Source organism: Micromys minutus (assembly GCF_963924665.1).
Source record: "Micromys minutus genome assembly, chromosome: 11".
Classification (NCBI taxonomy): domain Eukaryota; kingdom Metazoa; phylum Chordata; class Mammalia; order Rodentia; family Muridae; genus Micromys; species Micromys minutus.
The window spans coordinates 23060797-23087647 of NC_137980.1; the positions used below are offsets into that span (position 1 = coordinate 23060797).

General features: G+C 42.7%; 1 protein-coding gene and 1 pseudogene across 2 annotated transcripts in view; one reads left to right on the forward strand and one right to left on the reverse strand.

Annotated features, from left to right (window-relative positions):
* Positions 1-1689: 1689 nt before the first annotated feature.
* RNF212 (ring finger protein 212) overlaps positions 1690-26851 on the forward strand; it is a gene marked incomplete at both ends in the record, with an annotated part of 40921 nt that continues 15759 nt past the window's right edge. Inside the window, 9 exons of the mRNA XM_080925511.1 lie at positions 1690-1798; positions 5223-5284; positions 13638-13712; positions 16740-16796; positions 17967-18025; positions 21878-21930; positions 22034-22085; positions 23412-23454; positions 25133-25200. Coding sequence (XP_080781637.1) covers positions 1690-1798; positions 5223-5284; positions 13638-13712; positions 16740-16796; positions 17967-18025; positions 21878-21930; positions 22034-22085; positions 23412-23454; positions 25133-25200 — 578 coding nt within the window. The remainder of the gene's footprint in view (positions 1799-5222; positions 5285-13637; positions 13713-16739; positions 16797-17966; positions 18026-21877; positions 21931-22033; positions 22086-23411; positions 23455-25132; positions 25201-26851) is intronic.
* Positions 11306-12630, reverse strand: LOC308427057 (small ribosomal subunit protein eS8-like; annotated as a pseudogene). Its single transcript has 2 exons — positions 12599-12630; positions 11306-11850 (listed from the first exon to the last, which is right to left on the reverse strand). The product of its transcript is annotated as a small ribosomal subunit protein eS8-like (transcript).

The window sequence follows — 26851 nt, forward strand, 5'->3', positions numbered from 1 at the left end:
CCTTTCTCAGAAGGGGGAAGGGGGAAGGGAACCTTGTGGCGTATATTTATCATAACATACCAAAATACCACCAGGCAGAGCATGTGGCTTGGGCCTCTCCTGCTACTCTTAAGGAGGCTAAAGCAGGAGGATCCCTAGAGCCCCCAAGTAGAGACCAGACTGACAGCAGCCTGTCTTACTGTTCTACTGATGTGAAGAGACACCATGACTAAGGCAACTCTTGTAAAAGAACTCATTTCGTTGGGAGCCTGTGCACAGTTGCACAGGTTTAATCTATTACCATCATGTTGGGAAGCATGGTTTATGCAGGCAGGCCCTGGAGCAGTAGCTGAGAGCTATATCCTGATCTACAGGTCGGGGAGGGGGGACTGGGTCTGATGTGGGCTTTTGAAACCTCAAAGCCCATCCCTAGTGTCATGCTTCCTCCAACAAGACCACACCTCCTAGTCCTGATAATCCTAATAGTGCCACTTCCCACTGACTAAGCACTCAAATATATGAGCCTATGGAAGCCACTCTTAATCAAACCACTTCAGAGACCTTTTCTCATAAACATGACAGTACAACACAAGAAACAAAGCTACTTTATTTTTAATGCACACTCAATACAAAGTAGGTAAGATGTTTTATATCTTTTTATTCATACTAAGTTTGTAAACCTGGGTTATGTAAACCAATTATTATCACAGCATAATTTGGACCAGAAATTTTTTAAAGACCTGATGAAACTCACAACTTCAGTACTTCACAGATCAAATACATCCTTTCCCCAAATTTATTTCACTAAGAAGCAGTCTCCTGAATCTTTACTTTTGCCCTAATTCCTTGGAAAACACTAAACTTTTCTCCATACTAGTAAATAGCTCAGGCATTTTCTCTACCAATTCATGCACACTTATGAAGTGGGGAGGAAAGATATACAGAATTATGTAAAAGGTTCAATTATTAAAATTAATTTGAAATTTTACTTTTGAAAGAAGTTTAATATCACCAGAAATTAGCCCCTTCCACTATCTGTTGTTTCAAATGGGGAATGATCTTCCCTAAATTAAACCCTTTCTTGTGAACATAGGGGCCAGAAGGGATCTCTATCCTGCTGCCCTGATACACTTCCGTCCGCTGTCCTAATGTCATCCCTCCCAACCATTCATTTTTCACCGGGTACTGCCAGTCCCTCTAGCCTGGTCCATAACCCCAGCCCACAACCATCCTTCCCGTAGTCCTTTCCTCCAACCCTGCTAGGAGGAACCTATGGTTCTTCCTGGTTTCGGTGGTTCCCCGTTTTTCTCTCTACATTATGGTGTGTACAATTGTCCCCCGGCCTATCTCTACCCCGAGGCCTGATCCACTCACACTCCTTCAATGTCTACTACCCCTGCCCAGCTTCACCCAGCTTCCTTTAGCAACAAACTTCCTCATGGTGAGAAAGAAGCCACTGTCCCTGCCCCACATCGACTAGCTCTTCTCCGCCACCAAGAAGGCGGCCTTTCTTCTCCCCAGTACTCTAGGCCCTGGCACCCCCTAGGTGTTGGTTCCTTGTCCGTTTGGGCGGGAAGCCACGGCCTTGTACGCATGCGCCCCACTGAGCGCATGCGCAGAGCTGCCTTTCTAGGCTGCGCCGGGTACTGAGTGCGTCCATTCCTCAGAGTCCTCGCTGGCCTCGCGCGGGTCGCAAGTGGGCCCTCGGTCATGGCCAGCTGGGTGTTCTGTAATCGCTGTTTCCAGCCGCCGCACAGGAAGTCGTCCTTCAGCCTGACCAGCTGCGGGCACGTGTACTGCGATTCCTGCCTCCTCAAAGGTCCGCGCGAGCCAGGCGGGTGAAATGGGCCAAGGAGGCTCGCCCAGGGCTCACAGTGTGGGTTTCCTCTTGTGGGTAGGACAGGGGCGAGGAACCCCGATGGGTCTGTGCATCTCCCAAGGACTCCAGAAAGCCTGCCTGCGTCCCTTGGCATCTGGTGGGAAGCTAGTTTGTAGTAGCAAGTTGATAGGATGTGAATATTTTTGTTGAAGTAAAGCTTCCAGGGACCGAGGGTGTGGGGGTTGGGGGGTGTACAGAAGCAGTGAGAAGTGACCTACATGTTTAACTTGGCGACTGAAGGGACAGGCACACCTCCAGGGCTCGGAAAATTCTTCTACACTTCGGTTTTGGTTTGTTGCCCGGCCTTATCATAATTCTCTAGGACTTTACACACTGTAGTATGAGCATTGTACACGTAGGTGCCATATTTATATGGAGCTCTGCTGTGTGATCACACTCCAACTTATTCGTCCATTAGTTAAACTATCATAAGTGGTTTCAAGATTTGTAAGTGACAAATGCTACTTCTGTGAAAACTCGGCTATGTATTTGTTGAGCATAGGTACACGTGTGCAACCAGGGGTAGAATGTCTGGGTTTCTAGTGGATACTCTAAGAGGAAGCCTGGTTTAAAAAGTAATCTGGAGTGAGAGAAACTCAGAAGCTGTGTAGTGGGGCTTGTGAGAAGCAGTGGGAACAAGATGTAGCCATGGGATCAGAAATGATGGGTTTGGGGAAAACCATCATTAAAAGGGCAGAAAGCAAGAAGCTGAACCCTTGCTGGTGGGTGCAGGACAGAATAAGCTGGTAAGCTCATTTTAGGTCAGTGGTTCTCAATCTTCTCAGCGCTGCAGCCCTTTAATACAGTTCCTCAGATTGTGATCCCCATCCATAAAATTATTTTTGTTGCTACTTCAGGGTTAGGATCCTGTTATGAATTATAATGTAAATATCTGTGTTTTCATATGGTCTTAAGTAACACTCAGGGGGTCACTACCCACAGGTTGAAAATTGATACCTTAGACCCTATCTTGTGGGAGCTGTCAAGGGAGGAAAGAGGAGGTAGCTCTGAGTGGAGATCTGGAATTTAAAGGAGTCAGGAATGTAAATGGTGAGTCAGTAATATGAAAGTAAATGCCAAACGATTAGGCAATTGGAAAATACCACCACCTTGGGAAATGTATTTTATAGGTGATAAGTAGACAGAAGAAAGATGTTGAATAAAGAAGGAAGTAGAAGTCTTGATGACCTAGATTTTCCCCAAGGCCAAAGAATCAGTGTTTAAAAATATCTACTGGGTCAGTGGTAGAAGTCACCAATGACTTAAAATAACCTTAAGTTAAGAAGAGTGAAGATATGTACCTTCATGATGTTGTGTGTGTGACTAGTTTAAGGCCTAAGGTTTCTTTGTCATAGCCCTGGCTGTCCTGGAACTTGTTTTGGAAACCAGGCTGGCCTCAAACTCACTGGAGATCCATCTGCCTCTGCCTCAGGAGTGCTGGGATTTACGGGTATGCCCCTCCACACTCCACACCCCCCCACGCTCCAGCTAATACTTGTGTTTTAATGAAACTGTTCTGTAATCTTTTACTGTGCACCTCCTATTTAAGATAGTGCAATAGAACAACATGGAGTTAGAAAGGTAGCATAGGAACATGCAGTGTGGGGTGGATGCTGCAGGAGTGGATGGGTACTTAAATGCCTTTATAAGAAGAAATGAGAGGCTGTCAAAGATGTATCAGCCGTTCACAGTACTTGTTGCTGAGCCCAGTGATCTGAGTTCAGTCCCCAGAACCTACTATAGGGGCTAACTCTTGGAGGTTACCCTCTGACCTTCACATGCTTGCATTTGCTCTTCCTCAACACCCCCTGCTCTGTGTGTCCATGCATGCCTGTTAGGAAGTTTAACTGTAAGAAATCCTGTGACAATTGTGCATTTTGACATAGAGTACTAAGGAGTTCGGGGGCTTGGTAGCAACAGAAATGCTGATAAGGAACCCAAGTTGTGCTCCACACAAGTGATGGGATAACAAGGCTGGTGCTGAGAGCCAGCCAAAAAGTTCAAAGATTCAAGCCAGGATGGTGGTCAGTTTTCATGGGGGGAAAGATAGTGAAATATAGACAGATTCCTTCTAGATCTTAAAAAGAAAAAAAGAAAAAAAAACTAAAGTGTGAGCAGGTAAAGTAGTTCTATGCTAGCAGGTAGACAGGTTTATAAAACTTTCATGCTTAAGTTGAGGCTGGCTCTAGGTAACAGGAAACCAGTGGTGCTGTAAACGTGACTGTGAGTGGTATTGTAGAGGCTTGAAAGAGTTATTTCTATTTTAAATTGTTAAAATTTTTATATTAAAATGTCACAAAACCAGATGATGGTGTGTACTTTGTACTAGCTGAGAGTCAGAAACAAGAGGAGTACAAGTTCAAAGCCTCCCTGGGCAACTAAGCAAGCCTCTGTCTCAGGAAGGGTTTTTGCTCCTGTTGGGTTTGTTTGTTTGTCTGTTTGTTTGTTTTGAGACAAAGTATCTGTGTAGTCTTAGCTGTTCTGGAGCTCTCTCCTTAGACCAGATCTCAAAGAGCTCCTTCTGCCTCTGCCTCTGCCTCTGCCTCTGCCTCTGCCTCTGCCTCTGCCTCTGCCTCTGCCTCTGCCTCTGCCTCTGCCTCCGCCTCTGCCTCCGCCTCTGCCTCCGCCTCTGCCTCCGCCTCTGCCTCTGCCTCTGCCTCTCCGCCTCTGCCTCTGCCTCTGCCTCTGCCTCTCCGCCTCTGCCTCTCCGCCTCTGCCTCTGCCTCTGCCTCTCCGCCTCTGCCTCTGCCTCTCCGCCTCTGCCTCTCCGCCTCTGCCTCTCCGCCTCTGCCTCTGCCTCTGCCTCTCCGCCTCTGCCTCTCCGCCTCTGCCTCTCCGCCTCTGCCTCTCCGCCTCTGCCTCTGCCTCTGCCTCTCCGCCTCTGCCTCTCCGCCTCTGCCTCTCCGCCTCTGCCTCTCCGCCTCTGCCTCTCCGCCTCTGCCTCTGCCTCTGCCTCTCAAATGCTGAGATTAAAGGTATATCTACCACCATGCTCAGACTCAAAAAAGAAAAAAAATTAAGGGTTGGTGCTAACATTTAATAGTAGAACACAGTATATGTGAGTCCCTGCATGAAGAAAGCACATGCATGCTCATATGTGAATGCACTGGGCGTGGTGAAGAGAAGAAAGGATTCCATTGTAAAATCTAAGTATTAGTGACACTTGTGGACCGATGTTTGGGTTGCACATTTACAAAGCAAGAAAATAAATTACTGTATAAATTGTTTCATGAATCCACAGCTTCATCACTTAAGAACACTCAGACACTGTGTAAACCTGCATTATAACACAAGGTCTATGGTCATACATAATTCACAACACTGGTCAGTATACCGTAATTAAACATTTGCTTCTCTCTGATAGGTAAAAAGAATGAATGTGTGATCTGTGAAGTTCCTTGTCATACAGTTTTACTCTCAAAACATGTAAGTTGAAATCTCTAGAATTTGAATGTTCATCATAATAGTATTCCCTTTTAATTTGGGTTTGAATTCTTAATAACTAATATCTAAATTTTTCATTCTTTTTTTCCTAGATTAACACTTGTAAGTAATAAAGCATAGTAGGATTTGGTTTTCCTGTTCTGTGGTTTGATTTGGTTTTATTGTTGATTGGTTTTGATTGATTACTGTTGGGTCATAATTTTTTGTCTTCAGTTTTGCTAAGAAAAATTTGTTTGTCATTGTGTTATCCAGGGTGTGTTTAAATACAGTATCCTCTGCCTTAGCCTACTGAGTGCTGACATTACAGGCCTGAGCCTCCACACCAGCTGGATTTGCTTTTAACCCCTCATTATACTTTCTTTCTTAGCCATAGGTTAGCCTTGTGCAGTTTATTGGATTGCACTATGTTTTTAGAAGTGAAAATAGAGTAAATTTACTTAGTACAACACTGACTTCCTAGTCAGGCAAATTTGGTTTTTATAAAACCAAATTTTCATATAGTGAATAATTAAGAGGGTTGTTCATAGTATGATTCAAAGTCAGTTCTTTGTTCTGTGAGCTTAAATCTATAGTTCTATCTATAAAATATGCCAGATTAGTTTATTCCTTGCTATAAACTTCTTACCAAGTGATTTGTCTCTTCTATGCCTGTTTTCCAGGTGTATATTTGAACTGCTGTTTTTAAACATCACAATTTTTTATAAAAAAATACAACAGAGTTACCCAACAAGTCAGACAATATAGAAAGTCATAACAGACAATATGGCAATTCCAAGATCCTGTTCCAAAGATGACAACATCTAGGGGTTGGCACCTAGTTTATGTTTATGTATTTATTTTCTTTTTACATAATTTTTCCAAATAATATCATGTTTGTGGTACATAGTTTTACATAACTACATAATATCTGTTTTTTGTTTTGTTTTTTATACACTTTATATACTGTTCACTGCTCCTCTTCCAGTCACCTCCTCCCAAAATCCTTCCCCCCATCCCCTTATCTCCTTCTCTGAAAGAGTGGAGGCTCTCCCCCTGGGTATCTCCCCCCACACACCCTGGCACATCAAGTCTCTTTGGGGCTAGGCACCTCTCCCCACTGAGGCCAGACGCGGCAGCCCCGCTAGAAGAGCATATCTCACAGACAGGCAATAGCTTTTGGGATAGCCTCTCTCTCTCCAGTTGTTTGGGACCCACATGACAACCAAGCTGCACATTTGCTACATATGTGTATTGTGGAGGAGGCCTAGGTCCACCCTGTATATGCTCTTTGGTTGGTAGTTCAGTCTCTGAGAGCCCCAAAGATCCAGGTTAGTTGACTGTCTTCCTGTGGATTTCCTATCTCCTTCAGGGCCTTCAACCCTTTCCCCAACTGAGACCCATCCCATGGATAAGCACCGAATCTCTTACACTATTAAAAATACTCTGTTATGCTTGCAGACAGGAGTCTAGCATGACTGTCCTCTGAGATCCACCCAGCAGCTGACTCAGTTGGATGCAGAGACCCACAGCCAAATAGTGGATACAGCTTGAGGACTCTTATTGTTTTCTTTTAAAGAGCCTGTGGAATTTTTTTTCTGGTGTGTGTGTGTGTGTGTGTGTGTGTGTGTGTGTGTGTGTGTCTGTGTGTTCATTTGTTTGTTTGGGGTTTTTTTGCCTTACACTCATTATTTTTACAAATTTCTGTCCACAATTGCAAGAGTTTTTATAGACTTTCCTAAAGGTAGAAAAGTAAGAGGAAATATTTAACTATTTAAAATTTTAATACTGAGTACTTATTTTTCTCCAAACACATCAGTTTCATATTTCACTATTTACATCCTGTTGACTAAATGTCATACCCACCGTTTACATACCTCTGCAGCATCCCTTCCCTGTCAGGTCAGGCTGGAAAGAGAACGTTTGACCCTTCTCCAGCTTTCTGGGTTGAAGGTTTAGGCCATTTGTATTTGTTTCTTAGCTGTGTCAGCTAGTTGTCTGTCAACTTGACACAAGTTAGAGTCTTCAGAGAGGAGGGAACCGAAGTCGAGAAAATGCCTTCATAAGATCAGGCTGTGGAAAGACCTGCCGTGTGTTTTCTTAATTAGCAATTGATGGTGAGGGCACAGCCCCTGGGTTTCTATAAGAAAGCAGGCTGAAAGGAATACTTCTCCAAACACAACTGAGATGGGTACACATTGGTGAGCCTGAATCTTGGATCTTACCTGTGCCCCTACCTGGATGTCCTGTGCTGGCCCAGAAAAGGTTAGATCTTCCTCCATACTCTGAGGGGTCTGGAGGCTAGGCCGAGGCTTTCTCATTACCCACCCGGAATCTGGTGAATAGTGACCCTGCCCTGACACACCCAGCTGGGCCCAGGTCTATAGCAGGCTGAGCAAGCCATAATGAGCTTTTCCAGTAAGCACCATCCCTCCCAGATTCCTGCCTGTTTAAGTTCCTGCCCTAACTTCCCTCCATGGTGGACTGTCACCTGGAAATGTAAGCAAAACAACTCCTTTCCCCCATAATTAAACTGCTTTGTGGCAGTAGTAATCCTGACTAGGACATTAGTAAATGTATTTAAGCTGTTTGTTCCTTCTGTGCACTATACTCTTTAATGTCTCGAGGACTGCTTTCTAGAATCATTGGAAAGTTTATAGCAAAGAATAAGTTAACCTGAGATATTTTACAAATAGAATTAAAGTGGATCCATTTGGATGTCACTCAGATCAAATATTCATGGTTCTTGAATGTGATGCGCCCTTTGTTACATTTGTATGTTTGAGGCAGAATTTTCCGTGTAGCTGGCCTTGAGTTCACAGATATCTGCCTGCTTCTGCCTCCAGAGCATTTAATCTTAAAAAAACAAACAAAAAAAAACTTTAAAAAGCAGTTAGTCCCACCTTTCCTGGCCTTTCTTTATTTCTGTTCTAACTCAAAATAATAGTTTTAGAGTTCAGTGTGGTATCAGTACTTAGGAAGCTGAGGTAGGAAGATAGCTGTGGGTTCAAAATCAGCTTGAGCTACACTGAAATAAAGGAAGAAACAAGGAGATGAAGTGAAGGAAGTAAGATAGGTATATATTTAATTTCTAAATGATTAGATTTTAGCTCCATCTTTATGTTTAAATTTTATGTTATAACACTGTGACCAGAGACTTTGGTGTTAGAATTTTTTTTAGTTAATTAGGGTTTTCATTGTGGTTCATTTTTCAGTGATTTTTTTAAAATTTTATGTGTATGGCTGTTAGGCTCACATATATGTCTGTACACCATGTATGTGCCTAGTTCCCACAGAAGCCAGAGATGGTGTTAGATCTTCAGGTATCTGTCTCTCTGTCTCTCTCTGTCTCTCTGTCTCTCTCTCTCTCTCTCAAACACACACACACACACACACACACACACACACACACACACAAGCCACAATGGAGGTACCAGGAATTGAACCTGGTCCTCTGGAAGATCACACAAGTACTCTTAACCACCAGGCCATCTCTTCAGCCCCTTTAATTATATTTTTACTACATGGTAATTATGAGTATTTTGTGGCTGTTTGTAAAAAGTGTATCTTCTTTGTTCTGTGGATGAGAGAACAATCAGATGAACCAGTGAAGCTGCTAAAAACCATTGAGGGATTCCTTCCGCTCTTTCTTCCACATCACATGCTAAGCCATAAATGTGAACTCCTCCTTCAGCAATCTTTTGTGGACCCATGATTTTGCCCATGGCTATATGCCACCAGGGTGCTAATCCTTCCCGCTTTCCATTCTGTAGCCAGTGGATCTACTTGTGTCTAGGAGATATCTCACCTTTATAAATCTTACTGTTCAGGGAAAAGTGCTTTTGTGGCAAAGGGCTCTTGTAGCTCTCAACAAATGCTCTGGGACCTCCTGGTCGCTGGGTCAGCTACTCTGCTTCTGTAGCAAGATAACTCCATCTCATGCCTGCTCTTCCTGCTACCTTTGACTAGAATATCTTTTCAGATGGCTGTAGTTTCTCACCCACAGCATTCAGGTTAGCTCTCTGTAACTGTCACCACTATTGTTCTCACTTCGGACTGCTTTTCACTCAACCACTAGAATTCCTCTTTGAGCATACACCAGAGATTCAGCAGTTCTACCCCTGATTGAACATGTGTACCTGTGCTCAACAAATACAAGAAGTGCAGTAGGAAGGCCTCTGTTATGCACTCAGTGTGTGTCATTTGTACCTATGCTTAAGTCTAGGAAGTAAGCTTCAGGGAAGTACCCTCCGATGGTCTCTAGCTTAGTCTGTTTCTTCAAGTCTGTTATATAAGCAGATTTTTTCAGACCAGGAATATTCCAGAGTATTCAAGAGGTGCCCCTGGATACTCTTACAGCAGATATATATTCACGTGTTGATTTGTTTGTCATTAAACACTAGTTCACACATGAAATACAGTACCAATATAGTATTAGATGCTTGCAAGATGCAGGGGGTGGAGGAGCAACTGGGCCTCTAGGAGGAAACCCTCTGGTGACCTCAGATCAAAGCAGAGGATGTGTTGCTTGAAAGTTGCTTCCCTGCAGGACCACAATAATAATGAGTTCAAGTGAAGTGTAACTGGCTTCCAAGCAGAGGTAGAAAGGAAAGACTAACTGTAAGGAGACAGATGCTTAATGATACTAGAAAAATGCTGGCTTTTAGACTCCAGGTAATATAGTCATGTCTGTAATGATAAAGACCAGAGTAAGGCAGACTCCTTGTGCTCCTTCACCTTGCAGAACAGACAAAACCATGGCTGAAAATAAAGAGGCAAAAGTACCTCAGATAGCAATGAGGATCTAGCAAAGATCTTCTGAGGAAGATGAGCCCCCAGGCTTGTGTTCTTCTGTGTCTGAGCTATTGAACATTTCTTCAGTGTCTTACCTAGGTTCCATTGTATATTAGGTCATGATGAGGACCCAAAAATGTTCCTTACACTCCTAGTTCATAGGTTCCAGATCATATCAAAGCCTCAAAGAAAGGGCCAAATGTTTCCTGGAACCTATGCAGTGACACAGGCAGTAACAGTGGCATTCAGGGTGTTCCACTGGGGGAATGCTTTGCTGTGAAAGCTGTGGTCCAAGGTAGTCTCCAACAATGGCTGTCTCACAATGGAAAGGCTTAGAATCTGACAGTTGTTCAGTGCACAAGGCTGAATTACTCAGCAGTCCAAATCTGGTTCTGGAGAATTCCTGAGGATGAACTTTCCAGGAAGCAAAAAGCAGTTTCCTCCTCCTTTGTTCTTTTATGTGGACTGCCATTAGAAGATATGGCCAAGATTTAGGGTACGTTTTCCTACTTCAAATAATCTGATTATGAAAATGCCTTTCCCTTCGCCTCCCTCATTAGAAGTTCTATTTGTACATATTACCAAAAACTAAAAATAAATAAAAACGAAGGGACAATTGACATCTACTCAGTATTGGCTCTTTTAACCCATGAACATAGGGTGTGTTTTGTTCGAGTGCTCTCTCACCTCTCAGTAAATTGCAAGTGCTTCTCCATGGAGGTCTGCAAACTGTGGTAGCCCAGTCTTTAGGTGCTGGCTGCTTTAGAGAAGTACTACATCAGCTTTGAAGCATCATCTAAACATTCATTGCTAAAGGTCCTATTCTTCTAGAATATTTTCTTATGCAGAAATATCTTATAAGTTTGGGTTTGATTGCTGTGAAGAGACACCATGACCAAGGCAACTCTTATAAAGACAAACATTTACTTGTGCTGGCTTACAGTCTTAGAGGTCTAATCTATTATCATCATGGCAGAAAGCATGGCAGCATTCAGGCAAACATGGTATTGAAGAAGGAGCTGACAATTCTACATCTTGATCTGAAGGTAGCCAGGAAGAGACTGGATTCCACACTGAGTAGAGCTTTAGTATAGAAGATATCAAAGCCTACCCAACAATGACATACTTCCTCCAACAAGGCCTCACCTATTCCAATAAGGCCACACTTCCTAATAGTGTCCCTCCCTATGGATTAAGCATTCAAACACATGAATCTATGGAGACCAAACCTATTCAAACCACCACAAGTAGTGCGACTTTCTGGGCTTTGATCTTCCACGGATAGAACTCCAGCTCCTTGCCTTCTAGCACATAGACATCTGCTCTGCCACACTGGCCTGGTCTTGAGACAATGCAGGCAAGAAGCTTGCCCTGCTGGAACTGCTCCACTAAATTTTCTTTGATCATTTTTTGTTTAAAATCTCTTCCTTCTCAGGGTTCAACTTGGCCCCCTTCTTGCAGCCCAGGGCAGTACATAGTGGGACTCGGGCCACTGTTGGTACAGTGTGCTATCAATAAGCACAATGCAGTTAGTTCTTCACCAGGGTCTTGGTGTGGACAAGCTTATTATTAGATGCATTGTAGACAACATCACTGATCCTTGTTTTGCAAGAACAACACTCAGAGCCCCAGGAAAAGTTAGAATATCCAATCTCAGGGTATGGTACTTCTTATTGCCTCCTCTAACTCGGACTGTGTGTATTTGATGAGGACCAATCTTAGTGTTGCTCACGCTTCCAGTTCTGTGGTGGGGCTTTCTCTTACCAGATTTTGCAGTGCTGGTGCCGGTTGTCCCAAGAGATGCCCATCACTCAGAACTTGCTGAAAATATAATTGATTATATTTTAATTGATTACTTTTTTAACTCTTGATAATACTCAGTTTTACCATACATTTGCTTTTTTAAAAATTATGTTTCTGTTCAGAGGTCAGAGATAATTGGATTCCCTGGAGTAGGAGTTATAGGTAGTTGTGAACTGCCCAACATGGGTTCCCAACTAACTGACCCCTTCATTTACTTTTAAAACTAAAAAACCCACATGAAATTCGAGGAACAGGGTCAAGTTGTGATGACAAACTACAGCTTTTTCAGATAGACTCAATTTTCTATTGTTTCTTTTGGGACTTTTTTACACCCATGATCATATACAAGCTAAAGTTGGAAGTTTCTATTCATAGTTAATTTATAATAATAAATGATAGTAAATAGCTTCATAAAAGGTCTTAGAGTAGAGAGTGGTAGCCCATGCCTTTAATCTCAGCACTTGGGAGGTAGAGACTGGAATTCTAGACCAGTCTGGTCTATATAGCAAGGTCCAGACCAGCCTCCCTCCCCCCACATTGCTCTCTCTCTCTCTCTCTCTCTCCCTTTGTGTGTATGTTTGTGTGTGTATGTGTGTGTGTGGGTGTGTGTGTAAGTTTGTTGTAAGGAACTTACAAATATAAGCACCCTACATAGATTAACATAGTCATTCAAACATTTGCCCAGTTCCAAACTCTGGGACTTTTGAGGCAGTCCTCTACTACCAGTTCAGGTCACCTTCTCCATTGTCTTCCATGTTTCTACGAGTATGACCCATGAACAACCATCTCAATGACTTTTAGATACAGTTAAAATTCTGAAACTTGGAGTTTCACTTAGCGTTTTACATTTTCAGTATCAGTTACATTGATTTTGGTTTGTTTGTTTGGGGATTTTGAGATAGTGTTTCTATGCAGTCCTGACTGTTCTGGAACTCAATATTTATACCCATCTGGTTTCAGAGTCACAGAGATCTGCCTGCCTATGTCTACTGAGTGCTGGGATTAAAGTCATGTGCCACCACACCCACTGCTTTTTCTCTCTCTCTAATTTTAAGAGTGGCTATTGTGAGTTCTTTTTTATTGAACAACCTTGGCAAATGTGTATTGAGTGATATGAACTAGCATTTTTAGAAAGCTAATTTTTTGCTCTGTTGATCTTCTCACATGAGCATACCTACTCACAAACATTATACGCATGATTAAAATAAAAATGAAATCTTTTTTTTTTTAAAGGTTCATCTAAGTTAGATTTTTCTGGCAATGGAAAGACGTCAGGTGGTTTCAGTTTGTTGACCTGTTCAGCATCCTTTCCCTTCTCAGATGGAATAGTGGCTCTTACTTTGTGCTAAATTGACAACACAATACTACAACACATGGCTAGTGCTTGGTTGTATTTCCCCACACTCCCCCTTCTCTTGCCCTTTGCTGCCTCACAAACTCTGTTGTCTGTCAATGATTGTCTCCTACCCAAGGAATTACTTTACTTTTGCTTTTAATATTGATCTGTTGGTGACAAATTCTCTTGGGTTTTGTTGTTTGTTTAAGTTACCCTTTTACCTTCATTTTGAAGCATATTTTCACAAGATATAGAGTGGCATTTGGTCCAGAGTTGCTCAGTAGCTGCCAATATGTGCCATTACCCTGCATGCTACTTAGAGGTATGGTAATCTTTACAGGGGTGAATTGCTATTTGCTTGTGTTATATACAGTTAATTGTAGATCTTGAAAGAAGTTTCTACATAGTCACTTGCTTCCTCTTCAGACTAACTCCAATATCCAGACATTCTTTTTGGGCATAGATGGTCTGTGTAAGAAGTATTCCCAGGAGACCTCTCAGGTGAGTTAGACGCTTGAGGCTTGACTTGGTGATGCTCAGAATACATTACTTCAGAGACCCTGTGATGTAATGTTCTGGGGGCCAGTCTCTTACAGAGGTGAGTATGAAAATGTCTTTGCCTCTCCAAGTTTTTTTTTTTTTACTATCTCGTAAAATATTTGAGCATAAAGGTTTCAGTGCTGAACTTAATCTGTCCTGTCTGTGTTGTATTTGCTCTTGTGACACTTGCCTTTCTGTTTCTTCCCAATCTTCTCCCTATTGACACCCTTGCTATATGCCACTGCCTGCAGTCAGTGAGTGACACTCTCACTTGACTTCTGTCCCTAGTGTCTCCTATGCTGAGCCCAAATGTCCATGTCATTTGACTTGATTCCCTGGATTCCCTGCAATACACTCAACTTCAAAGGAAGCTGCCCTTCCCTGCCCCTCGTCCCATTCTCCCGTCCTCTCTTAGCTGTGCTACTCTCGGCTCTGAACAGGACTGGTCTAGCATAGGGCTTTCTCGGCCTTGGAGTTGGCCCTTTCTGCTGTCTCAGTGCAATAATAAAGATTTATTATTCCTTTGTGTTCTCTCCATGTCTCTCCCTCCCTACCTCCCTTCCCCCCTCTGTGTGTGTATGTTTGCGTGCGCGTGTGTGTGTGTGTGTGTGTGTGTGTGTGTCATTTATTGTAAGTTAGCATAGAAATTGTTATACAATCCAGGCTTGTTTTAAACTCATAACTCTGCTACCTTGTCCTTCCAGGTGCTGGGGTACAGTTATGTGCCACCATTCCCAGGTTTCACAGTCTTTTTTACTTTGTTTTACTAATGCATCTCCCTTGTGAGGCCACTTCTAGCACTCTAGTCTCTAGAATATAGCCCCTAGAGCATAAGCCAGAAAAACTCCTAGACAGGGACAATCCAGACAGACAGAAGAGCCAGTGACACAGATACTTGAAGTCCAGCTTGTTCCCGTTCTCACAAGAGGCTCTCTGGACAGCACTAGTCTCATCTACAGTGCAAGCCTGTCTCTCTAAGGAGACTTAGCCCATTGCTATGAAAAAATCTGGGTTACAGTGCTACTTTCCATTTGGCTCTATCCTTGGGACAATTGTGTCCACCAAATCAGCAACTATGGAGACTGGACAGTCATTCATGGGCCTGCAGGGTACTCAAACCAAAGTCCTTACATAAAAATCACCATGTCATGGCAGCATTCCCCATCAACAGGCCTTGCTAAGCTCCAGTGTCCCCTCCACTGGAATCCCACATCATGATTGGTGTTGACACATGCTACAGAAATCCTAGCCTCTGAGGGTGTGGCTTACTACGTGAAACTTCCTATCACAGGCGCAGGGTGTACTGAGGAAGAAGGCAGGAGACAGGCAGCTAGTAGGTTTCTAGTTGCCAACAGCAATGGGAACATCAGTCTACTGCCAGAACAATTCCCAGCTCTGCCCAGCCCCTAGGACAAATATGGAACATGGATAATTCAGTGTACCTTTTATACAAGTATGGAAGTCGTTCTTAGAAAAAAAGAAAAAAACTGTGTATTCATCATATATTATTATGTAACAAATTTTGTGAGCTGTAATATTTTATAAAATAAATTAGTTAATTTAAAAAAAGAGAAATTGAAGGAAAGCAAATGTCCCAGACATAGCCTTGTCCTGTTCAAATGACCTGCAGGTTTCCAGAGTCAGGGAAGGAGGGTTTATCACTGAGTCTCTCCCAGGAATGTTAGGAACTAGAAGATCAGGGCTATCACTGCAGGCAAGGAGAGGATTCATGACAAAGCCCCGGGAGATGGGCTTTGGGGGGCAAAACTGCTAGCACAGTTTAGGGAGGATTTTAACTGTTTCTTCAGTGAAAATTCTTACAAGGATGGCCTCGAGAGTCTACATTTGTCTATATGAGCAGTGGTCATTCTGTGGTCCCTATCTTGTCTCAGAAGGCTGAAGTTCCTTTTGGAGACTCAAAGACTTGAACCACATGAAAAATGTAGAGCCAGAGCTCAGTTCTAGGGAGGATATTATCTCTGCTAACCTGAATATTCATGCCTTACATAGTCCCATCTCTAGAAGTAGCCTCTCATCGTGAATTTAGTGCATACTCTGTGGTGAGTTATTGCTTTCCACAACAGAGAGGTAGGGGAAGGTACAGAGGCTGATGCAGCTATGGCCCAAGGAGAGCAGTTTGGTGAGTGAAGACCACCCTTTTTCTGTGCTATCACCTAGAGGGATATATAGAGCCTTAAAATACCACCTACCTACAATCACCCTGTACCTGTGGAACCAGCATCTAGTGGTGGAAGATTTAAATGAGGGAGTGACAGTTTGGTGTCTCAGCCAAATAGACACCATTTTTTTTCAAACCATCTACTGGCTCTTTTTGAGTGAGCCTCAGATCACTGCTCACTTGTTCACATTGCCATTCTCAAAAGCCCAGTTCAAATTACATAAGGCACATGAGGTTTCCTGTGAAGTATGAAGGCAGGGATGGTACTGGCTTCAGAAATAGCTGGCTCTAGCAATCTGTACAAGACAACGTTAGTATCTCCCAGTGTAACTACAATGCCAGGTTTCCTTGTTTTAACTCTTTCCACCCCTTTAACCCTGCCCTAGTCTGAGTATTAGGGTCACTCATTGCAGGAGGCCTACCTCAGGTAATCACTACCATCAAAATGAGACCACATGTTCTCAAAAGTAAGCACACCACTGGAGCATCTTTAACAGAAAGGCTGCTGGGAAGGCAGAGCCTTAATGTTCATACCAGATAAGCCTACCTGCCCTTGCATTTGACAGCCTTCTGACATTCCATCCTTCCCAGAACATCTAGGCTATGTTTCACTCTGGTCAGACATTAATCACAAGCAAACCCATGAAATCTGTGACTGTTCCTGTGGGAGGAGGTGCAGGTCTACTGGGGGAGTACATGTAAATAGAACATGCTGCAACCCACACTTAAAGTTCCTTACAGCCTTTTACTTCCACAAGAGATGTGCTATGACCTGTGTCCTCAACAGCTGAAATGAGTTGTCTTCTCAGATTTCAGAATTTCAAGAAAAACACAGAAGGAGGTTAATGACTTTCTATCAAGAAAAGGTAAATGAAATCAAACTCTCAGTTTTTTAATTGTTTGATCTTATAATTTCAGTATCATATTATACTTTAGTTCCCTACCCTCCTCTCTCTCAGCAAGATCTCACTGTGTAGACCAGGTTGGCCTCAAAATCATAGTGATTTATCTGCCTATGCCTCCTGAGTACTGAGATTAAAGGCATATGCCACTGTGACCAACTTTAAGTCCAGGCTGACTAGGGTTTACTAGCACCTGGGAGGTTTGTTTTTCTTTACATTTCCAGTTGAGGGGATGGTTTCTTCTTCTAGTTGAGGAGTCTGTTGGCCTGACCTACCAAGGGGCTTCTCTGCTCTGGGCTACCTACATAGAACAATCAGTCTGGCCACTTGGGCTCCCTCAGCTAGACTTGCCCACACTAGGGCTGCAGGAGAATGAGAGCAGTGCAGAGGCTTCTCTGCTCATCCCTCTTTTTTATATAAAAGTCCTTTTTAAAAACTCCAAAGGTTATCTAATAAATTAGGTGAGGAGCCTAGTTATAAAGCCATAGCATTCTGTGAACCTGTCAGCAAGTTTAGGAAGAATGTCCCAGTCCCCTGCCTGGGTACATAGATGGCACAGGCAGGGCCACAGGTTCTGTGCACTCTCTGCTCACTGACCTCACTCTGTTATACAGCACTGTATCCGTAGCACTCCTACATTATCCCAGCAGCTACCCAGAATCCATCCTAGAGGCTTCTTACCTCCAGTCAGGTCTTGGCTACATATTTGGTGTGTCTGAAACCTCTCAGCAAACAAGAGGTTTTAAATACAACACTCTAAAATTAGAGACTTTAAACCTGTCCCTGGAGGTTTCCTCGTTCCTTGTGGCAAGACCAGATCTAAACCCGATATGTTATAGACTGCATTCTGAAATCTGTGTAGATACTTTATGTCATGTAGGAGGACATGTCTCAGACTTGATATCAGAATTTCTAAAGAGCACATGGCAGAGCTTACATGCTCTAGGTTCCTACTTCCTTGTGGAGACAAAGCTTGGTGTCTCTAGAGATCTAATGTGACTCAACTCTATACAAAGGTCCTGATGAGCCAGGATTACTGCAATGTCACATTTTAGAAATGTAAACAAACTGAGTATGTTGTCTGAACTTGCTCTTGGAATCATTGTCTAATAATGCAGTCATATTTATATTCAGATTTCTCACTTGGAAGAGTCCCTCAGAAAGTCAGTACTACAAATCAAACAACTACAAAGGTAAGAGTGCCTCATGGGAATAGTCATCAGAGATGAAGGGTTCCTATGGAGGCTTCCACATGATTCCTGAAGAATTGGTAAGGGGCCAGTCGTAACAGGGCCAGAATGCAGATGGTGGCTGCCCACATTCTCTGTGCCTGACAAGGCAGCCGGTTGTGGAGCATGAGCTTGGCATGACGTGTGTTCTTCAAGCTATTTCTACTGGATGAGTCTATTGTATTAGGGTTTTTTGTGACAAAGCAGCTTGAAGAAGGACGGTTTTATTTTTTGTCTCACAATTTGAGGGTACGCAGTGCATCGTGGTGGGAGAAGCATAGCACAGTAGCTTGAGGCAGCTGATCATGTCATATCTTCACTCAGGGAGCAGAGAAAGATGAGTGCTAGTGCTCAGCTCACTTTATTCTTTTTACTAAATCTAAAGCCTCAGTCCATGGAATAGTGCTGCCCAAATTTACAGTGAGTCTTCCCACCTCATCTAATTGAACTTATAATTTCTCTGAGACATGTCAGAGGCTTTGTTTCCTATGAGATTATTGATTCTGTAAAGTTGGTAATATTAGACATCACTAGTCTACCTTTTTTCAACTTCATAACTAAACATATCATTTTAAAGCCATAACTTCCTACCACAACCATCTGATAATGCAAAATGATGTCAAATTTTAAAGATCTGCATAATTTTTCATGGTTCCAACAGTATTCAAAAGTATCAGTGTAGAGTCTCTTATGAGACACAGTTTATGTCTTAACTGTGAGACTCTACAAAATAAACCAAGTTATGTACTTTTACATACAGTGGCACAAATTAAACATTCCTATTCCTTAAGAAAATAATGAGTGCAAAGCAAAGGAAGATAAAACCAGTGCCCAGAAAGGAAAACATCAAATCATATTGATCCATGTCCACTATCCAGGGTTAGAATCATCCTGGTGGAATTGTCTGAGCTCCAAAGGACTTCGGTAGTACATGCCAATGCACAAAGCTCTTCTTTTAGGATGACTCCACTCCATGCCTGCAGCTTTCCTTGCTGACTTACCTTGATCCTGACATCTCCAACATTCTGGGGTCTCCATTGTGTTTCAGCTTCACATCTTCATACAGTAGCCTCTCATGGTCTCCTTGCATGGAATCCAACTGTACCACACATGGCTTGGTCTCATTGGCTTTCTGCAATCTTAATATAAGCCTCGATGGTTTCCTTATTGATGCATCTTTCATCCCTACTACCATACCACATGGACAAAGCTGCCAAATTATGCCGCCAGCTTGAGCCTGGCCCCTTGAGTCATAGTTGCATCAGCCTCTGTGTACCTTACAGGAGGATCCTAAGGACACTCTTCCCTAGGTTGTAGTTGGCTTTTCAGAAGATGGAGCCTTTGATGGTAGGAGCCTCACTTCTTGTCCTATTTTCTCAGTGCAAAGCTTAAGTTTTCTCTTTAATGATGTTAACCTCTTTAATAATTATAGCTACTTTCTCATCATTCACACCTTATCTATCTATAACTTTAACTACTAATTTTTCCTGTTAAGAGGCACTTTATATATTGTTTCCCTCTTACTCTTTTTTTTTTTCCTGAAGACCTGGGTAAAATATAAGAGCAGTGAGAGTCTGGGTACTATTCTATCTTGGAATCTTCTCCACAAACAAATTAGACTATTTCTTTTTCATTCAGCCTCACTGAAGTTGTAGAACATGACTATAATATAACCATTTTTGCCAGAAAATAACACAAAAGGCCTCTAGCCCTTCTCCTCTGAACCCTCATGAGCCAAGCCTCCACCAATACCCCCATTTCTGTCAATATTTTTTCTTCTAGTTCCCCACCATTGGGGTCCATTAAGACCGGCCCATTAGACTCTGCTTATGATAGTCTAAGATGTTTCTAAGTTCCACACTCTTCCACATTCTCCCTGCAAACTGGTTTCAAAGGCCTAAGACCCACAAGATCGGCTTTACCACAGCAACAGTTCCACTTCTCAGTACCAACTCTTAATAGTAATTATTTTCTCATGGATGTGACAAAAGCATAAACTACTTGAGGATTTTTGCCCACGTTTGTACCACTTTTAAAGTGTAGGAAAGCCTGGAGGCTTTCCTGGTCATATTGCTTCTGCAGTCAGGAAACAGATAAATCCTGGTGACCAACTTACTTTCTCCTTTTCATTCAGTCTAAGACCCTCTTAGCTCACTGGATGGTACCACACCCACATTCTGAATGAGTTGTCCCAACTCAGGTAACCAGTCTAGAAACTTGCTCACTAGCGTGCCAAAGGTTTAGGTGATTCTGAATCCTATCAAGTTAGCAATTGTGATGAACTGCACAGCCATGCATCGCAGTGAAGCATGTCCCCATGTGCCACAACTAACCAAAAGCATATAACACTAGAAATATATAACCGTCTGGAAAATAATAAACATTAAAATTCTCATTTCTTGTCTCTTTTAGTCAACACCTTAATAATACTCCAGTTATGAAACTCTCTGTTTGCACTTAATGTCCATGAAATATGGAATCCATAACACACCATAGTTTAGTCAACACAATGATACAGGAGTTGGTGCATGTTTTGATACGTGGTGGCAATGTTTCTGAGATAATGGTATAATTTCCTGTGAAGCTTTTATATGTAGAAGAGTCACTTTGGTGTTTCTCACTGGTTACCTGCATGTGTTGACATCAACTGGCCTAACCAACCAAGCACCTGAAAGTGGCCTGAAGGCATAGCCATGTTGGGCCTGAGAATGTGACTAGAAATGCAGGTGTTAGTACTTATCTCCTGACTAAGATCTTCTTTGTCTCCATCTTGAGGACAATATCTTTTTTCTATCCTTTTTTTCAAAAAAAAAAAAATGGGGACCTGGAAAAATGGCTCAGCAGTTAAGAACATTTGCTAATGTTTCAGTGGGCCATAGTTTGGTTCCCAAATCCACATCAAGTAGCTTACAACTGCCTACAGGGAAATCCTCTTCAGACCACCATGGGCATCTAAAAGGCACCATTCTTGACATCAGAAGTTCATGTGAGCCAAACATGTTAACTGCTTGTGCTCAGAAGCTTCTGTTTGATGGCATGCAGTAAATGAAGTTATATATTAGACAGGGACGTGTGCTGTTATGATAAATGGTACTAGAAATGAACACTATTGAGAGCTCTAGGAAATGACTTTAGAACAGAAGTCCAAGTCACAGTTGTTGATTAATGTTTATTCTTAGCTTATTTGGTCTGACTGGATGGTTTCAAGCGCAGGCTGTCTTAACATTCAGACCAGTGCATAGGCTGCAGTATCTCATCTGCATTGTTCATACATGCTTTGCAAGACTGGGGAAATGGGCGTGCTTTGTTCTACATTCACATAAGCATTCCATATTGACCAGATTGGGTCTAGCAGGCAGGGGCAGCCAGGGTGCATCCTACTGTGAAAAGGCACCTTAACATGCAGCAGACACTGGAACAGGGTTATTAGACATAAGACCTCAAGGTTGTCTCTGATGCCTTCTGTCATAGATATCCAGGGCTTGCTTTGCTGGGGAAAAATACAACCCTCGTTTACTTGTCTCCATTTCTTCTCTTAGCTGTTAAAACTGAATGGGTTAATATCCCTCATTGTCATATTTGAATTTTATACAATTAAAACATAACTTGTTCATGGACTATTATTGTAATAGTTGCAACCAGAAGTGTCACTTAGACCAGTGTTTGTATTACTCTGCCTTCCAGTTGGGAATGAGTAGGCCAAGAGAACATGTGGAAATGCAGTTAACTATTTGCAAGTATTTATATACTTTGGGATGAGTGACGGAGAAATCCAATTTCATTAATTAACCTATTGCCTTTACTCCATCAATTTAGTATGAGGTCATCACAACAACCAGCTTTCAACACAATAAAAAATTCAGTTTCAAGTAAGTGAAGTAATATCATAAAGGAGAATACAAAGATACCTGGTGGTAAGCCACAAAAAGTAGGCACTAATATGAAGACTATTTTTTAATCATTTTCCTTTAGCAAAGCCAAATGGATATCGCTTTCTACCACCCAATCCTTCACTCCCTGACAGGTATGTGGCATGGTGGGATGGTGTAAGAATTTGTGAAAATTGAGTAACCCATATGGACATTTCTACATTCCTCCTCCTGTCTGGTTCTCTTTCCAAATTGCCAAATTACGCCTACTAAGTACATGGGTAGTTTACTGCAGGTCCAGCTACCTTAGGTACTTAGCTTACATTAGTGTGAAGCTAAGAGTCAGACTTAGATCCTCTCTAGACAATCATAGTACTCCATGCCTACAGCCATAACAATTAGTTGAGTATGATCATGTGTCTGTCAGCCACCCAGAAAGCCCTGCTCTACCCAAAAGTAAAGGCTGGTGTCTGTGTGTATAATGGTATGGTTCTTCCACCTCATACACCATTCTACCCTGAGAGTGCTAACTTGTGTCACTGGGTACCTTTGGGACAACTCAGCCTTGGGAAGCTCTAGCTATCCCTTAGAAAGTACACATTCATCATACCATTATAGTCTTAAAGCCTGATTTGGAAAGGCAGTCTCCATTCTTGGTCCTCATGAGTCAGAAATAAGGAGGAAATCATCATGGGCCTGTGCCTTTAATGGGCTCAGGGTGTTCTCTGAACAGACTTTTTCTGTGAATTTAATTTATATGTCTGCAGCAAGCTGCTGTGGGTTCCAGGATTTCATTTATGATAGGGAAATGTTCACTATAGCACATACATGCTTTCTTGTTGGGTGTAGAGTCATCAAGCCAGTCAAGCAGACTGTCTCTAACTGCCCCATAGGGAGTTATCACCACGAGAATATTATGTAGAGTAGATATTTAGATTGAAGACACTGGAGACCAAGAAGAAGGTAAGAATCTGGAAACTGTTGAGGTAACATCCCTGTCCAGGAAAAACAAATTTAAATGGGAACAACTCAGAAAGGGTGTTTCTTCCCTCTGAATTTACTACCATCAGGTAGCGTAGGGAAGGGCCATATTGAAAATAAATCCAGCTGATGTTTCCCTGTCTGCTATTTGACTAATGAATGCTGTATTGTGTTGGCTAGTGACATATGTTAATGGCAGTAAGTGAGTATTCCTGTTCATTGGTGTCTAGTCAGTGGGACTAGGCAGGAGTTGAAGAACAAAGAGACAGACTGAGGGTAGGGCTGTAGCTCCGCTCTGGAGAAGTTACGCCTAATTTCCGGTTAGTGAGCAGCCAGTAGAGCCCACAGGAAGTAGCAGACCTATAACTGGCCATGCCCTAACAACCCCATGAAAGGGCTGGGAGTCCACTCTCTGACTTATTACATGCAAGGATGTTTAAACGGGTGTGTTTAAATATAGTCAATTTTTCAGTCTCATCAGTGTGTCTCACTGTTCACAGAGTAGAATCAATGGATATTGACCTGACTCCTCCAGCAAGAAAGGTACGTGTGCCTGGGCCATCACCTTGCTCAAGGCACATGGTGGTCTCTAGCAAAACTCTTCACTGAGTTGACCCCAGAGTGAATGTGTGGGTCGTGGTTAGAAATAAGAACATTCCTTTCCATCCTCATGGCCAGGTTTATGGGAAGGGCAACAGAGTCCATGCGTTGTTAAGCAGAAGTGGCAGGGCTCATAGCCCTATGCTTCACCTTCCCTTGACCATGATCTAAAGGGAAATAACTGCTTACTATAAACTGAATCCTGTCAGCCCATAAGAATAAGTGGGCCAGAAATGGGAGGCCCAAAACATAAAACCACAATTATAAATCAGAGAGAAACAATAACAGAAGAAATAAAACCAAACCTAGGAATGCACCTTAAGGGTCACCTTCCCATTTAAGGCCGAACTTGATTCTGTGCATGCCATATTGATCAAACGTGAGGCCCTCGGAGATGTTTTACAAGGCTGGGTCATTACCAGGTGGGCTGTAAACAGGATAGAGCAAAGGAGGGAGACCACATGCACTATGATGACACTTTTCCTTTGGTATGAGTTTATTATTGTATGTTGTTTCAGGGAACTTTAATAGATCTGCCTGCAAACTAGCACTCTTCTAAGAGCTTTTTAATGAGGACCATTATCCTAATAGCCATCCAAGGTAGCTACCAGTGTGTGCACTTGTTAATCAGGAGTTTCGTCCACTTCTCAGAGAGTCTCCTGAACCTGTTTGTGATGGAATATAGATTCTAGAGTAAATAGGAGTTTACCAGGGAATGAGGAATTGTCCATGCCTTGAGGAGGAGATGCTTCAGGTCCCTGGACATTGGCATAAAGATAAACTGCATCTCTGTCCAGCTGACCTCTTGTATATGCTCCCTTCTCCAGTGTCTATCCACTCTACACTGTGCACTACCCCAATACCCTACTTCTTACCTCAGGCCTCCCGGAAGTTCACAGATCCCTGCCACATGTCTCAGTTCCTTGGAGACTAGACTCTTGCTTCTCCCTCTCTACCTAAGGTCTTGTTTCATGGGTTTACATGTACTGGTGGTTCTCCAGATTCCCATATTAATGGTGAATAAGAACTCTTTGTCAGGTCATTCAGTTTCAGGTTTCCTTGGCACCTGAGCTGTTGGGGTAAGCTAGAGATATCAACGATAATAGTTGATACCTTACAGCTGAAAAAATCATAATTCAGTCAGTGAAATTTCAAACCTATTTGTCAGGCTACATATTGACAGGCATCTGGAAAGGGAGAAGATAAACATTTTAAACTTTGCAAGGCAAAAGGTCTTCTCTGGGTCAAGCAAAGATAGTGACATTACCTGTGCTCCTAGTGTCTCTGGGAAAAGGGAGCCTAAGCAGGATTCAGCCAGGCAGCTCCAAACAAGATCATTCAGGAGACTATTTGTCCTTTCCTCTGCTAATAATCCTAACAGAACTTAATGGGGTCCCCAATCATTTACTACTGCAGGGCCTGGGAGAGCAGATGTGATCCTCTGCCATACCCTGTTCTGTGTCAGCCTATAGGACAGTCATCCAGTGAGCAGGCGGTTTGATTAGAGGTGGCAGGACTGCAGAGATAGAGCTCCAGGACATGGGTCCTTATGAATAGAATTGGACTCTCACAAGTGACAGTTTGGAAAATTTTAATGGTTGTTTTTTCTTTGCATATATAGCCTGAGATGGCAGCAGGCCCTTCAAGAATCTCTCTCATTAGTCCACCTCAGGATGGGCGCATGGGTAAGTAAAAGTTCCTGTGCCTACTTCAAGTTTATGCACAAACTCGGATATGTTCCCTGAAACCCATATTTCACCAAAGTATTTACCTACTTCAGGGCTGCACTCCACTAGTTGGCTGAGAGTTTGGTTCACCTCAGCAGAGAAACTGTGAACCATTTTAGGAGAAACTCTTAAGATCATGCACCATGGGGAAAAAAGAAAGTGACTTTGTTTTCCTGTCTCTTTATGGTTTAGTCAAAAGTTATTTTTGCCTCTTTATTTGTTAGTATTTGACTTAGATTGCTGGTCCATTGCCTTGATGGGTCTTGTCCAGTGATCTTTCTAGACCCTGGTTCTTCTCATATAGGTTTTCTATTATACCCAGCCCTCCTGTCTGAGTGTGGGAGCTGTCACTACCTAATGGGTCAAATTTCAAAGCATACTGTCTTTCCTCACAGTTCTCCCCTGCTCTCCTTGTGTGGGTGGAACAATATGAAAATAACTTAGATGGGTTAAGAGAAATCCCAGTAAGTAAAGTGCTTGCTGTAGAAGCATGAAGACCTGAGTTCCATACCCAAAAAACCCCAGCACAACAGTGCACATCCTAGTACTGAGTTCCATACCCAGGTACCACATAAAACCCAGCACAACAGTGCACATCCTAGTACTGAGTTCCATACCCGGGTACCACATAAAACCAGTACAACAGTACACATCCTAGTACTGAGTTCCATACCCAGGTACCATATAAAACCCAGCACAACAGTGCACATCCTAGTACTGAGTTCCATACCCAAGTACCATATAAAACCCAGCACAACAGTGCACATCCTAGTACTGAGTTCCATACCCAGGTACCATATAAAACCCAGCACAACAGTGCACATCCTAGTACTGAGGGAGCAGAGAGAAGGATCCCTAGAGCTTACTACCTAGCCAGTCCAGCTTAGTTGGAATTTTCAGATTTGGCAAATTGGGAAGTTTCGTGTCTCCGAGAGTGAAATAGAGAATGATAGATAGAGGAAGGTACCAAGCATTAACCCCTGGTCTCTAGCTGCACACACACAAAGAAAAGCAATTAACATGGCTCATAAAAATGTTACCAGACAGTTGTTCCATGTCCTTTGCTCTACCTGGTCAAGGAGTGGTGGGTGAGTGAGAAACTCTACCAGTTCTGATCTTTGACAGCTTTTATAACCCTTGACTTTTTCAACAAAGCTGTAGGCAGAAGCAGGTGCCATTCTGTAGTATTATGATTTAAGTGAAGGACTCAGGCAGGCATTGGTACCCTCAGTGTTAGGTGACAGATGGCATAGTGGTTATGAAGGCCTAGAAAGTTAGTATCCCCCAGCCTTTAACAGTGGCTGCCATTACAGCTTCAATATCTAAGATGCCAGGATTCCCCCAGATTTCAGGCATAGGATGTCTGAGAGCCTTGGGTCTTGGCCAACATCCACAAAACTTCAATTACCTCTCATTGCTATTGCCACTGTCACTGATACCACTAGACACTAGAGGGCGCAAAGCTGAGTTCTCAGAGCAGAGTGACAGAGTCACATAACAAAAGTAATACATGTCAGACATGAACCACAGATATAGTCAGTGTCAATGTTTCCCATGTAAGGGATCTGTGTTTCCAGATCCGACAATCATCCATCAGTGGTACACCATCCATT